The sequence below is a fragment of the Leptidea sinapis genome, chromosome 23 (assembly GCF_905404315.1).
Source record: "Leptidea sinapis chromosome 23, ilLepSina1.1, whole genome shotgun sequence".
Taxonomy (NCBI): domain Eukaryota; kingdom Metazoa; phylum Arthropoda; class Insecta; order Lepidoptera; family Pieridae; genus Leptidea; species Leptidea sinapis.
The window spans coordinates 9,439,864-9,453,400 of NC_066287.1; the positions used below are offsets into that span (position 1 = coordinate 9,439,864).

Sequence of the window (13,537 nt, forward strand, 5' to 3'; positions counted from 1 at the left end):
ATTATATTTACGACCTCATTGTATCGTAAAGGAAATTAATGGTTCAGTTTGTATATGATACAAGTAGCGGACGATATGAATAGCGTTTGGAAATCAAATGTTTTGTCGTCGACTTCTATTTTTAGTTCTCTTGTGGATTTGCATTAAAGGAAATTAACGAAAACGAGTAATATAACATCCGGTTTAGCTTCACGTGGCAGGGTCCTCTGTACAGATGCAGGCTAGATGCAAAGTTGGGTGTCTACAGCAGCGACGCCTTTTTTGAAGGGCGCTGTTGTAGATCTTTAGAGCGCACATAGAATTTGCTCAGACTTAACCACTGACCTGTATAAATACCACTGGACAGGCTATTCCATATGTTTGACAGCATATTTTTTGTGCTTATTTGAAGCGCCAATCGCGAGCGTCCGGAGAACTATTTTTGACGTATAATACAAATGGCTGCGAAGGAACGTACAATACTCTGAAGTATTTTTACTTTTTGAATTAATTTCGTTCGTTTTTCGTGTTATTTATACTTCAAGAATCAACGTAATAAAGTACACAATTCTTTTTGTAAATAGTTTCCCACCATCTATGTTGCCAAGTTTGCCATCACTAGTATTAGTACCCAAGACTCTCGCTGCATGGCCAACAGCGCCAAAATGGCGAATTTCAAACAGGCATAAAAGCACTTTGACAGCCACTAGTCCAGTGGTATATAGTAGAGCCTTAGAGGTCAGTGGGCTTAACTTACCTAAAACTTAGATCAGTGTAAGCTAAGCATAATCTTTGTTTTTATAGACATTGCACAACTGAAATTATGCTGAGCTTAATCTAAGACAACCCAAATAAAATTCAAGACTGCGTTTTATCACACTTAGCTAAGATTTATTCAAGTTTGTTTTTAATGGAAATAAGGGACGAGACGAGCAGACCGTTCAGCTCATGGTAATTGATACGCCCTGCCCATTACAATGCAGTGCCATTCAGGATTCTTGAAAAACCCCAAAAATTCTCAGCGGCACCACTTCTGCGCTGGTCACCTTGAAACAAGATAAGTAATTTCACTAGCTACGGCGCCCTTCAGACCGAAACACAGTAATACTTACACATAACTGCTTCATGGCAGAAAGAGGCACTGTTGTGGTACCCATAATCTAGCCGGCATCCTGTGCAAAGGAGTCTCCCACTGGTAATCTGTCATCATGCCTTTTATGCGTGTGCCGTAATAAATATTATGTAGTCGTATGCGTCATGATATTTTTATCTATTAATTTGATTATTATATTTTAATTGTTCAATGTTCTTATTGTTATTGTGATAAATGAGATTAATTAGGTAATTAATACGATTATTGTTCAATATCATATTGATAAATGTTGCATTTTATCTCAGATCTCAATCATACCTAAGTATCATATTATATTTTCAATTCATAAAACAAATTAATTCATAAACAGTGCTAGTTGATGTTTGACAAAGCTCAAGTATCTACTAACATAAGGTAAGTGAATATTTTATTTCTAAACGGACATAGAAGTAATTGTAATATTAAAAAAAAACTTTCTTAAATAAAACATCAAATTTTTTTTTGTCTCATGTTGGCGACAAACAGTTATGTACAAAAAAGATGTTATTAAATACTTAAGTGGTAAGACCTTGAGTGTCCCCAAATTATAATTAGGAACCTACCTATTCTATTAGCAAATATTGTAAATATTCAGGAAGTATTAGGAAATTAAGAATAACACAACAAAAATATAAAAAGAAAACAATAAAGAGAAAAAAAAAGAAACACTAACCCCCTTATTCATAATAGTCTGCTAAGTTAAAGCATTGCTAATTCTCACTCTGTCTTCTTCTATTGAACTAAGTCAGAATGAGAAAAACATTCCTAAGCGGCTGTTTAAAGTTAGCGGACCATTATGAATAAGGGGGTGCGTAATTATTTTTAGAAACGATAACATAATACATTTTAGTTTTTTTTTAGCTTTTTATATGATTCAAACCGTGACATAATGTTTACAGAATCCGAAAAAGTACTTCATAGTTTTATATTTTTTACGTGAGTTCCTCTGCAGTGTGGTTTTCAAGAAACTTTCTTCCACGTACAAGTTACAACCAAGCTGTGGATGAGGTTTACCTGTATTTCCAGGACGATACGACATGGACACTTTTAAATAAACGCTTTGTAAAATGGCGACAACGCTCCTGTGATTCCTCTGGTGTTGCAAGCGAATGTTGGCGGCTGGCTTAACACCAGGTGAACCGTACGCTCGTTTGTCCTCCTCTTCCATAAAAAAATAATTACCTGTATGTCCGGGCAAAACTGAAAATTACTAATAAATAGATTTAATTCAATTTTTTCTTGTGGATTTTTCAAGAGGTCGGGACAACATTTAGCTTACATATTATTAAACTTGATTTTTTTGTGACGAAGGAAGTTCAGCTGATGGAAATTGATATGCCCTGCCCATTACAATGCAGTGCCGCTCAGGATTCTTGAAAATCCCAAAAATTCTGAGCGGCACTACAATTGCGCTCGTCACCTTGAGACATAAGATGTCTCAATTGCCCAGTAATTAACTACGGCGCCCTTCAGACCGAAACACAATAATGCTTACACATTACTGCTTCACGGCAGAAAAAGGCGCCCTAGCATCAAACTAGCTGGCATAGCATTGTTCTTGCTTGATAGCGTCCACGCAGACGACGTCGCGGGCAGTAGCTAGTCGGCTAGACATCATAATTTCCGATGATATCATTCAACTTCCGCATCAAAAATACGGTCTAATGAGTGTATAATCATAGCGCACTCTACCTGTTCTAATAATATATTAGCATTGAGTTTTTCAGATAACATTAGGCTCTGTAGTTTTAAAATAACTTCTATTAACTCCGATTTGCAGATAAAGGTTCGCTGCACCATTTTTGTTTGTATAATCTCCTTCAATTTTGAAACAAAATTCTATTTTATAAAAAATAACTTCCTAATAACATTAACTTTCACCTAAGAAGTAAGTCTTACTTTCCGTTATTGTAGCTATAGTGCGGGTAACGTAAGTCTCATGTTGCCCTTCCCCGCAACACCACCCGCTACCCGCTGACGTCATTAGTACCCCGCCCCGCCACCGTCTGTCACCCCTTGGGACGGTCGCGCACGAAGTTGTCGGACTATACTTACTTAAATATTTGCTTAACTTTGTAGGATTTTAGGACGAATGCTGTATTTTTTCATTTTTTATCAGTTCCGTATATTACATACATTTTAAAGAATACTGGCAGTATTTCTACAAACAAACTACCGAGCCAAAAAAGTAGCATAGAAGCAGTTTGCTCCAAAAACGATATTATTTTTATTTATTGTTGTTTCTATATTTGTTTTTATTGTTTGTAACTTGCGTCATTAGTTGGTTTTTTTGAAATATTTGATAAAATTGCTGACCTTTTCTCACTCATGCAGCATAAATGGAGTATAAATATTGGTTTTGATAAACTTTATAAGACCTGGAGGTGTATTTCGCCTTGGCGAGGTGGTTTTTGGTGGACTATTCCTTTATCTTATATCTCTATTTCATTAAATTTGTGTATCCCTATTTTTAATACCTATTTATTATTCAAATTCAAATATTTTTATTCAAAATAATATCTAAAATTACTTAATAAACGTCTGATACTAACACCCATTCCCAATAGTGTGCCTCAGACAGGGGTGGGAAAGACGCCTTAAAGTGACGTTTTCAGAAGACTGTAGTGCCATCTATTAGTTGGCCCGAAAATGAAAGCTTTGGCAGCTGTCACTCGCTTTGAAACCTTTCAACTTTCCTTTATTTGTGTTACTACCCACTGGTCATAAAATGGCGGCTACGCCTAGCGTTTGCACATGTATGTAGCTCTCGTGTTCCATTTTGCATATTTACACTACTAAATCTACCCTTTAAGTTCTATGTTGTGACAAAATTACATAACTCTACGCGCAATTTCAACATGGTAAAAAATTGCAATGCCTACATTAAAAAGTAGAGTTTGTTATTTAATTGCGTCAGAACATAAAAAATGAATTTTATAATTTCGAGCTTATATATAGTTATTTTCGGGGCCAATCTGCAGATGGCGCCAGCTTTCAAATAGACAGCTCATAATGCGTAGAGAGGGCTCTCTTTTCCCTATATATTATTATACTCTTTGGCCTCAGATGAGAAGGACGGGCGCATGAAACTCTGCGGGCTTTTTTTTTCAGTAAAAGTATGGCTATAGCGTCCACTGTGTTAAGATAAGTATTAAATAACACAATAAGAAATAGTATAATTTAAAGCTAATATTTTCGATTACAGAATGAAAATCGCTCTGGTGTTTTTGTTAGCTGCTGCAGTGTCAGCGGCACCTAACACTCCTCAGACACACGAGGTTTTGGAGTTGGATTACGGTATGATGGTTGAAGTTTATACTATGATAACATCGCCCAACGGCATTAGGAACACATAAAAATACTTTTGAAAGACTAACGGCGTTACAAATAAACTTGGCATAAAATTGTACCAGACAATAAACCAACAATATGCAAAATGTTGACTAAGTATATCGTTGACAACACTGTTAATACAATAATAATTCTAAGGTTTGCCGAATGTAAAGCAGACTTGCAAATAAACGCGGAAAACGTTATACCTACCTACTTCGAATAAACTAATAATAAGCAAGATGTCTCTTTGTAAACATTATTAACTACAAAAACTAAAAAAAATTAACGAGGCGTATAGTTAAAGTTTAATCCAAATTAAACGTTAACAGCAATGCTGATTCTTACATAGACTGCGGCATGTGTTACACCATCGTATTCCTTGGCATAGTTTTTTTTTAATGGAAGACGAGGACAAGTTTATATATTTAAAGTTTACATAGTTAAAATTAAAGTTAAAAAGTGAAATATAAACTCAAAGAATGCTGGGCCATTTGTTTCCCAAGCGGTGGTAGTGTTAGAAATGACATCAAAAGGAATTCTTAAGGAATCAATTTTGAGAAAATCAAAATTATGATTTGAAGGAGTAAGACTCATGTAATTATAGTTGATATTTTATATCAACAGTTTCTCTGTGAGTGATTATCTCATAACAATATGGCGGCCATATTATATAGTTGAGTGTCATAGTAAGTCATAATTTGAAAGACTAAAATTTTTTATTTATTGGCAAATTTAACTTTTTTACAGAGTCGTTCGCTAGAGACACACCAGAAAGCAGGAACTTTCTCATCAATGTCTTGATCAATCAGTTATTCAATTTCATTCGCAACGTTATCGCTAATGGTTCACCAATTTTTGGAATCCCACCTCTCGACCCTTTGAAACTCGGTCAGATCCACCTGGTCGTGCCTGCTGGTCTCATAAAGTAAGTAATATAATTTAAATAATGTTTGTTAATAATAATATTTTATTTAAGATCGCAGTTCTAACCTTGTTTCTCCGATATTTTCCTGTGTTTCTCTCAAGAAGAATTCATGTCCTGAATCAGGTTAAATAATGACCTTGTAACCCATAGATGGAGGCTAAATAAGGAGCTTATTAATTATTGAGCGAAGCGAAGCGAAGCTGAGCGGAGCTCCCACCGCGTGACTCCAATTGATTTCTGTGTAAAGTTGTTTCAAATTCAAATTCAAATATTTTTTATTCAAAATAGGATGTGACATCACTTATTGAAAGTCAAAAACTACCACCCATTCCAAAATGAATGCCTCAGACCTGAGAAGAATGAACGCAACAAACTCAGCGAGCTTTTTTTTTCATCGAATAAATATGTTTACAAAGTAATATTGTACAATTAAACTTATTATTTAATAGCCTGAGGGCGGTCATTCCATTCCCAATCTGTGGTATCATTAAGAAAGTCATTTATGTTATAGTAACCTTTAACACACAAACGTTTTTTAACAATTCTTTTGAATAACGTTATACTTTTGTTTTGAACATTTTCTGGGATCTTGTTGTAAAAGCATATACATCGCCCCACAAAAGACTTACTAACTCGACTTAGCCGAGTAGTAGGCATCATAAGTTTATGTCTGTTCCTGGTGTTAACATTATGGTTATGACAGTTTCTGGCAAATTCACTTATGTGCCTATGAACATACATTACATTATCAAGAATATATTGAGAAGCAATTTCTTCTTTAAATTTTGCTCTCAATGATTCTTTAGGACCTAGGTTATAAATAGCGCGAATAGCCCTCTTCTGCAGCACAAATATTGTATTAATATCGGCAGTGTTGCCCCATAGCAATATACCATAGGACATAATACTATGGAAATAACTAAAGTAAACTAGTCGCGCCGTATCTATGTCAGTTAATTGTCTAATCTTTTTAACCGCGTATGCTGCAGAACTAAGTCTGTTCGCCAATCCTTCAATATGGGGGCACCATTGTAATTTGGCCCTTTCTGGCCGTTTCTAGGCCATTTCTGGACCGATTTTAAATTTTTTGAACTCATAGAAAGCTTTCAAAATTTTCTAGGTTATTGTCTAGATAGTATTTTGAATTTCGACTTGATTCAATTATTATAATTAAAAACAAACATGATGTACAAATTATTCTAAATTAACACGCGCTATTTATATTTATTAAAAAATTGAGCCTATTGATCAAATCTTCATTGAATGATATTGTTTTGTATTTGAACACAGATTTAGTTTAGTAGTTTACCTAGCGTCGCTCAAATAAACGCCACAGCGGTACAACTGTGGCATGCTAGATAATCTACTTCATAAAGCATTTCGTACTGTAGTGTCCGTTAGTTTACATATTCATAATTAAAGCAGGATGCAAAATAATTTGACGGTGCGTTTGACATGAGTGAACGCAGTGTCAACTGTCACTAACTTCGCTTACTCTGACACAAGTCACAACACCCACTTGACATGTGACAATTGACACTACTGCACTCTTATCAAATGCGCCGTCAAATATAATACGATCTCCATTGGATTAAAATCCTGTAAACGCTGCGGTCTATAGTCAATAGAAACACGCACATTCTTCATGGTGAAATTATTTTTTATGAGAAAGTGACGAACAAGATGTTCACCAGATAGCAAGTGATAAGACCTGTCCATTGAAAATCCTGTGGTGATAAGGATTCTTCATTTAACACAAAATTCCAAGATGCATCGTAATTGCACTCGTCACTTTGAGAGATGTTAAGTGTAATTACCCCTGTAGTTTCATAAGCTGAGGCGCCCTCAAACCGAATCAGAAATTGTGCCCACCTAGGTGGCATGCTTTGAAAAGAAACCTGCCACTACACCTCTTCACTGCCAATCTTATGGATTGCTTTAGGGACTACATGTTGACAACAAACTGTTGAACATGGTTTTGCTGAAAGCTGTCCAACCAGCAAATATGCTCAACATTTGCTGGTTTGAGAACCAGTGCTGGTCTTCCACTCTGCTAGTTCACTCAAGCTCTGTTACTAGGTATTCTCAACCCAAGACCGAGACTGAGATCTGTCTGAGCAAAGTCTAAGTACGGTCTAACCACCTTATTGTCTGCTAACTTAAATCATTGCTAATTCTCACTCTGTCTTCTTCTATTGAACTAAGTCAGAATGAGAAAAAACACTCCTTAGCGGTTGTTTTAAGTTAGCGGACCATTATGAATAAGGGGGTTAGACTTTACTCACGAAAAACTTAGCTGAGTATAAGCTTAGCGTAATCAGCGATTACGATTTTTTAGTCAATTGACATCTGAAATTATGCTGTGCTTAAGCTAAGACTGCCTATGCAAAAGCCTAGTTCGCGTTTTATCACACTCGGCTAATTTTTCCGTAAGTAAAGTCTGAGCAAAGTCTCATCCGGAGACTCTTTTAATTACAAGCCCTCTTCTCTGTCAAAATACAACAGCTATAGATAAGATTATTACAAATATAAAACTGTGCTGTTATACATTGTATTTAAATATTTATTTATTATTCAGCTTGGACTTAAAGTTACAAGATGCCGCAGTTAGTGGAATCGGAGGCTTCCTAGTACACAGGTCTAATTTAGACTTGTCTAAACTATCCTTTGACATCGAGATATCCGTGCCATACCTAAATGTCACAGCGGGTAAGATTTTTTTCTAATACTTCACTCTAAAATAAGAATAAGGAAATCTGTTCATAGCCCCCGCGCGTTGGAACGGACCTTGTCACATTAACGGCTGTGTGACGTCAGCGAGCAGTCGATAGTTTGCAAACGCAATGCAATTTTTTCATGCAATGAGAGTATTAAGCCTTGTTCGTGGCCGTTCTCGTCGCTGTATGTATACAAGGATGAGAACGGCGATCGAAAGCCAGTTAAAGTCTCTCCTTCTCTTTCACTCGAATCGAAACGCAACATACTCTTTGTCTTTACTTTCATAGCATTGTTTTTAAAATTGTGAGGCTGACACTCCCATTATCTCGGGGAACTTTTTGGCGGGAACTCGGCAAGAGTGTTTATCTTCTCAGCTGAATTCTTATTTGTGTAAAGTTGTTTGGTGTCTAATGAAAGTATTGTACAATAAACGAACTTTATAATGACTAGCAATTGAAGAATTTAAGTGAATTCGCGAATGTTTCTCTTTTAGGTTGCCCCAGAAATCACTGACTGCTCTTCACTGAAGTTTGTGAGGGTTATTAGTATGTCCAATAGCAAGTTTAAAGTATTTCTATTAACGAGAATTCAAAAGCGTCAACTAAACTAAACGTCAAAATTATGCAGAAAACACATCTCCCAATAATTGACGTTCGATTTTACGAGAATATGATTACCCTTAATCGGGACTGAGCCATCAGATTGTAGGCGAATGCGAAATTTAACTTTTTGACATAAAGTTGCGTCGATTCTATTCTCGTTTTATTACGAGAATAAGGTTGCAGGGCGCTAGAAGACGAAGACCGACGTGCGGCTTAAATTTTTTGACTTCAGTCATCCCGTGCAATAATGTTGAAATATCGAGAAATTCAAAATATCTCGTTGACTGTAGTTCTAAGACACGTCATATTTTTAATTTTTTTTAGTTTTCAGTTTTCAGTTTTTATATTTTTATTTATAAAATTTTAATTTCTTTTTAGGTGGCTATGATCTTGATGGCGATATTTTAACAGCTATTCCAATTTACGGAAAAGGCAGAGCTGAGTAAGTATCGGTATATCATTAAGTTTAATTTTATTGTAAATCAAATTCAAATATTTTTATTAAAAATAGATTTTAAGATCACTATTTAACATCAAAATACTACCACCCATTTGAAATAGTATTCATCACACCTGAGAAGAACGGGCGCAAGAAACTCGGCGGGCTTTTCTTTTTTTTTAAATTCTGTTACAATAAAGGCAGTATCATAAACTAAAATTTTAAAGTACTTAAACGAGCCGACCCAACAGACTCTGTTCTGTAAATAGAAAAAAATGATGTAGGTATTCGGGAATAATGAAATAAGAGATTGCTTGTAACTAATTCTAGTAGGCTTCATAAGATACATAATAGCTTTAAGGGTAAATGTATACACTTCTATAATAAAGTCCCAGCCACTGTTCAGGTATTATCTATAAATAAATTTAAATGTTTTATAAAAAAACGGCTCTGTCGTAAATCCTATTACTCCACAGCTGAATATCTAAATGATCGGACAGCCTGGGACTAGATTGTGATTATTTTATAGCGATAGAAATGACTGTACAATATTGTATATTTTTATTGAAAAGAGCGCAAAAAAAGAAGGCTGGGAGAGTTTCTTGCGCCGCTTCTTCGCTCTCAGAGCGCCATTTGTTTCCGAAGCGGTAGTAGTATCTAGTAGTTATTAGAAATGACATCAAAAAAAATTCTAAAGGAATCAATTTTGAGAAAATAAATGCCTTTATGCCTTTTAATGTACTAAGGCATCAAATCAAATAAATAAAAACGTATTTCTGATTGATTTTATAATGATAATGAATGATGATGGCTACACGTATTCATCCCTACTCCGTGGTTTACAATTTAATCTCATTATTACTAACCATTCAATAATTACAGATTCATCGTCGAAGGATTCAGATTTTCAGCAAAACTTTTCCTGAAACAATCTGATAATAAGGTTTCTGTGATCCTGGACCGAATTGACAATATTGATTTTGACATCCCGTCCTTCAAGGTATATTACTGATTTTATTTTTCTCCAGTCAATTCTTAGAATACCTATGTGATCAGAATTCGACTAATTTATTTTTTATGTTTAACTTTAATAATAATTAATTACTTATCCACGTTGCAAAGACAATGTAGTTCAAAATATATAATAATATATCAATGAAATTTTGGCTTTTGTAACTAAAACGATCACACTGTAGCATTCTAAGCTCCGATTTCACCAATAACACTTTAGAGTTTCATAAAACTCTGTTTTACTTACTCTGAGGTTACATATTGTCACAAGAGAATGTATCAAAAAATTGTCAAGTGTCATCGATAAGTATGAAATATATCATACCTTTTATGTCAAATCTTCTGTTACGATAACGACAGTGACAGCTGTCTTGAATGTGATCAAAAAAGTTAAACGTCCAAAATTAGGCGGTCAACCAAAGAGTACAATAATATATAGGGAAAAGAGAGCCCTCTCTACGCATTATGAGCTGTCTATTTGATAACTAGCGCCATCTGGAGATTGGCCCCGAAAATAACTATTGTATATGCTCGAAATTATAAAATTCATTTTTAATGTTGTGACGCAATTAAATAACTAACTCTACTTTTTAATGTAGGTATTGCAATTTTTTACCATGTTGAAATTTTGCGTAGCGTTAGTTATTTAATTTTGTCACAACATAGAACTTAAAGGATAGATTTAGTAGTGTAAACATGCAAAATGGATCACGAGAGCTACATATATGCACAAACGCTAGAAGTAGCCGCCATTTTATGACCAGTGGGCAGTGACACAACTACAGAAAAGTTGAAAGGTTTCAAAGCGAGTGACAGCTTTCATTTTCGGACCAATTAACAGATGGCGCTACAGTCTTCTGAAAACGTCACTTTAGGGCGTCTGTCCCACCTCTGCGGTCAACTAATAAACGCGTTTAGTTTTTGTAGGTGAAATGCGAATTGATTCATACATATACATACTATAAACTCGGTTACAAATGTAAACTAAGTTCAAAGTGTTCGCATATTGCGTTCTATTTCAATGGTGAAATCGGCCCTAAAAGGTTTGAATATTCTCTCAAGCTAACAATAGGTCAATATAAAAAATACAAAAGACAGATGTATTTTAGAGATACTGATATTTTTCAATTTCTTTAGAGTTAAAATCTACTTGGCAGGAGACATAGGTGAGCTGGTCCATTGCTATAACATAAATTGTCACTTTTCAGTCCAAATTAACTGGCGCTATCGGAGGTGGAGATATAGATGGCATCGTTAACTCCGTTGTAGAAGACGTCATTATCGATTACGTCCTGCGGTTCCGTGGTGCGATATCCAAGGCGGCTGAATTAGTAGTCTTGGAAGTAATGAACCCGGTTCTTGAGCAGTTGGACACCTGGCGCTTCCTTGCTCCTCTCTTACCACGAGTGTAAATATATTGATTAATAAATGCATTTAAAAAGTTTAATTGAAGTTATTCGAATGATTGTCTTATACTTATATACAATATAAGAACATTAATGATAATAAAATCTAAACTAATATTATAAAGAGGAAACATTTGTTGGAATCGAGGGTAGGTGTGAAAAAAGTTAACACTGTTTTTAAAGAGCTCCGTATTTTCAATCATCTTAAAATTAAAAAAAAGTAATTTTATACTATTATTTTAGTAGATTTAGTGTTAAGTGTGATAAATGTGATAAATAGTACCCACCAGACAGTACTTATTCTCCTAGTGAAAGTCAATTAAGTTCACTTCTTTAATATCCCTTTGTTCCGATCACTACGTATCACCAGTCATCATGGATGCATTAAAAGACTCGCTCAACGCCATGGCTGAAATGTTCGAACAGAAGATGAGCGAGTTCCAGCAGGGCCTAGATAATGGACCCATTACAAACACATCCCTGGCTGCAGAGTTTAACAGCTTCAGGACCTTTGTGCTCTCTGCCATGAATACTTTGCAGAGACAGGTGGAGTTCCTTGGTATAGAGGTTGATCGTCTGGAGATGCGTAGAAGGCGCAAAATGCTACTAGTGCACGGAGTCAGCGAAGATAAGTCGGAAGATGTTACTTCACGTGTTTGTAAAGTAGTAGGGGAACATCTTGGTGTGACTGGATTCTCTGTTGCTTCCATCAAGTCATCCCATCGCTTAGGACGTCCTTCCGAAAAGAAACCTCGTCCTATAGTGGTAAAGTTTGCGGATGTAGCATTGCGGGATAAGGTTTGGTTCTCCAAAACTGGATTTAAGGGCAGCGGTTTAACTGTGTCAGAGTTTTTAACAAAGAGTCGTCATAACTTATTTATGGAGGCAAGGCAGAGATTCGGCATAAACAAGTGCTGGACAAGGGATGGATGCATACATATTATAGGCCCAGATGGTTCACATCACCGAGCTGAGTGGAAAGCTGACCTACACAGCATACCACAGACATCTAAACAGACATCTAAGCCTCTGACTCAGGGTACTGCCAGTCTCACCTCCAGGTCCAAAAGAACGGTCAAAAATAAGTAATAGGTATCATTAATCTGTAAGTATTTTAAGGTAATGTAACCTTTAAATAACTTGTACAATTCATAGGTTTAGTTAACTGTAAGCTTTTTGTAACTTCTAATTACCCATGTCACTACCACAAAGCCTAAGCTATCCTAGTATGAATCTTTATGTTATGTATATGAATTAAACCTTTGTTTATTTAGTATTTATAACTTATTACAAAATTTCATAACCATCCTGTGTTGATAATTAAGATAATATATAAAGAATGCATATACCTAACTTGTAATGCACCACATTGTAACATTTGTGTTATAGTTTAATAGTTTGGTAACAAGCCTGCAGTATTCATTTACATCCTGTTCTGTTTTTTAATACCAAAAATAAAATGGAACATCATATAACTATTAAATGCTATTTATTAAACATTTTAAATAAACAATTTTCCATAAAATTTGATAATTTGATATTACTAAATGCAGCTTATATTTCAAACATTTTCAATTGTTACATAGTATAAATGTCATACTACATAATTATCAGATTTATATTGCCTATGCTATTTCTTTCCTGTGTATCATATATTTAATAAACTGTAGTTTTAGTGTAATAAATCAAATTCCGTTGTTGATACTAGAAAATGAAAACTGTAGTTGTTACATAATAGGTACCTATTAAATTACCATTGTTATTTGTGTAGACTGTAGTGTCTTGTGTGACTGGCAGATGTACGTGACAACTGTCATCTAATGACAGCTGTGACATTTGACATACCAGCCGCAGACTAAATAACTGCTTTGGATACAAGGCTTTTGGTCATCACTGCGCTGGCATTTATAGATTATTAGAATTAGATTATAGAATTACATGATTAGTAAGCTAAGTTATTGAAGCTGTAAGATAGCGCCGCTTATTATTTTA

General features: G+C 35.1%; 2 protein-coding genes across 2 annotated transcripts; both read left to right on the forward strand.

Moving 5' to 3' along the window:
* The first annotated feature begins 1,409 nt into the window (after positions 1–1,409).
* Positions 1,410–11,586, forward strand: LOC126971218 (uncharacterized). The gene is made up of 7 exons (XM_050817399.1): positions 1,410–1,486; positions 4,317–4,408; positions 5,192–5,369; positions 7,948–8,078; positions 9,068–9,131; positions 10,011–10,128; positions 11,348–11,586. Exons 1-7 carry the CDS (start codon positions 1,452–1,454, stop codon positions 11,549–11,551), a joined length of 822 nt encoding a protein of 273 aa, XP_050673356.1. The 5' UTR covers positions 1,410–1,451; the 3' UTR covers positions 11,552–11,586.
* Positions 11,587–11,774: 188 nt separating this feature from the next.
* On the forward strand, positions 11,775–12,787 carry LOC126971219 (uncharacterized). Its single transcript, XM_050817400.1, has one exon. The coding sequence runs from the start codon at positions 11,921–11,923 to the stop codon at positions 12,632–12,634; it is 714 nt and encodes a 237-aa protein (XP_050673357.1). The 5' UTR covers positions 11,775–11,920; the 3' UTR covers positions 12,635–12,787.
* Positions 12,788–13,537: the final 750 nt, after the last annotated feature.